Genomic DNA, 1,771 nt, shown 5'->3' with positions numbered 1-1,771 from the left:
TTTTTATATGCTTCAGGGCGACGCTCCATTGGCAACTTCTTGATCTGTTGACACCCCGAATATCCTCTATTCGGCTCATCACCAACTTAGCATTGTAGCTCTCAGATTCTGCATATCTGATCAATAATCAATACGGAATTAGTAGTAATAGTAGTAACAGTCCGAGAAGAGCTTACTGAAGGTGAGCATAATACCGGCAGTCGACCAGTTGCTTTAAACGAAACCACTGATCTCTACAGTGGAATTTATCATCTTTAGCAAGGTGGGAGAAGTCTGGTATAAGACCGTACCTATTCGACTGCCTCATGGAAACGAAGGAGTAAACACCCGTTTACCAAGCAAGGAAGTGTGGAAAATCTTCGCTAATTGCTGGGGTACGGGTTGACATCAAGGCAAAGGGAAGCTGCAGAGACCCACAACTGCCCGAACCATATAGGAAGGACTCTAACTAGACACTTATAGCTGACTATGGAAAGGAATGATCCAAATAGAGGAAGCCATCTTGGCAGCCATCGCTATCACCCTCGAAGGAGATGATGGTCACAATTCCTCTGACCTAGGTTGGAGTTCCTAGTGCTGCTGAGATGAACCTGGGCAACAAATGGTAGATTGAACCCTAGCTACTTCCAGGCATACCCATTCCATGCGGTGGGGGCATCCCTGGCGGGAGCGGCATGCCCGGTGGTGGTGGCATTCCCGGTGGGAGTGGCATCCCCGGCGGTGGAGGCATTCCTGAACAGACCCACTACAGCAGAGCATCAACCAGGAGGGTAGTTTACCTGGTGGAAGAGGCATGCCCGGTGGTGGGGGCATCCCGGGAGGCGGAGGCATTCCAGGAGGGAAGGCCATCCCTGGTGGCGGCATAGGAGGAGTCGGGAAGTTGCCCTAAACGAAGGATACACCCGAGAACCGAGTACGAGCGTTCCCATTCTACTACCGATGAAGGCGCTGACATCCCAGGTGGAGGAGCAGGAGGAGTTGGGAGATTGCCTGACACGATGCATTCGACTTCCCTACTCCAAAGCCAAGCTTCCTACTACCTGCTAAAGGCGCTGGAGCTGCCTGCGGCATCGCCGATGCCCCTACACTGGCATAGTACTCATTCTCCACGTGATGTGGTTGGGAACTGCTTGGCATATAAGGATGACCATGAGTGAGAGATCGAGTACCTCTCCCTATTGGCTGCAATCATTCGTTCAGCAGCTGTACCATGGCGCTCTCCTTTACTGTCCTTCTTGTAAGAATACGACACTGAGATTTGTCGATTGCACAAGTATTGGCCTAAGGCACATATGTGAGCGAGCCAGGAGTGGTGACGTTGAACTGATCACCGTTCATGCCGGCCATAGCAGCATCGGATGCCTCAAATCCGTCATAGCTGACAAAACCGAAGCCTTTGGATTCACCAGTCTCACTCCTCATGATTTTGCAGAAGACCACGATACCTACAGAAGGGACACTCTCTCATGGACGTTACGTAACTGCATGATATTCCGAGATTGTGTGAAGAAGATGGTGACCAACCCCAATGGCTTTTCGGCTGATCCCACCGAAGGGCTGGGGCCGGACCCATTAGATCGAAACAACGAACTCAAATATGTGATAGAAAAATTTTTGGTCCGACTAGATTAACCATAACAGCGTGAGAGTGCTGTTACGGATCCTCCAGCAAAGTCGCACCGAATAACTAAGATTTACCCGACCCATCCATGTATACTACCAAAGCCGAGAATGTATCATAAAGCTGCTTCTCATCCACATCCGGACCGAG

General features: G+C 50.4%; 3 protein-coding genes across 3 annotated transcripts in view; 1 reads left to right on the top strand and 2 right to left on the bottom strand.

The window, feature by feature from the left end:
• Pmar_PMAR027906 (conserved hypothetical protein) overlaps positions 1-51 on the top strand; it is a gene marked incomplete at both ends in the record, with an annotated part of 1,467 nt that extends 1,416 nt beyond the window's left edge. The window contains one exon of the mRNA XM_002773404.1: positions 1-51. This exon is cut by the window's left edge and continues 4 nt beyond it. Coding sequence (XP_002773450.1) covers positions 1-51 — 51 coding nt within the window.
• Positions 52-620: 569 nt separating this feature from the next.
• Positions 621-1,711, bottom strand: Pmar_PMAR027905 (spliceosome associated protein, putative; the record flags this gene model as incomplete). Its single annotated transcript, XM_002773403.1, has 6 exons — positions 621-732; positions 780-990; positions 1,038-1,126; positions 1,170-1,281; positions 1,332-1,445; positions 1,699-1,711. 6 exons carry the CDS (start codon positions 1,709-1,711, stop codon positions 621-623), a joined length of 651 nt encoding a protein of 216 aa, XP_002773449.1.
• Positions 1,712-1,717: 6 nt separating this feature from the next.
• On the bottom strand, positions 1,718-1,771 carry Pmar_PMAR027904 (hypothetical protein; the record flags this gene model as incomplete). The annotated part of the gene is made up of 1 exon (XM_002773402.1): positions 1,718-1,771. A coding segment is annotated over one exon (54 nt), but the record flags the coding sequence as incomplete, so codon positions are not given.

The sequence above is a fragment of the Perkinsus marinus genome (genome assembly GCF_000006405.1).
Source record: "Perkinsus marinus ATCC 50983 genomic scaffold scf_1104296958914, whole genome shotgun sequence".
NCBI lineage: Eukaryota > Perkinsozoa > Perkinsida > Perkinsidae > Perkinsus > Perkinsus marinus.
The sequence above is the reverse complement of the archived record's forward strand: the minus strand, read 5'-3'. Positions and strand labels throughout refer to the sequence as shown.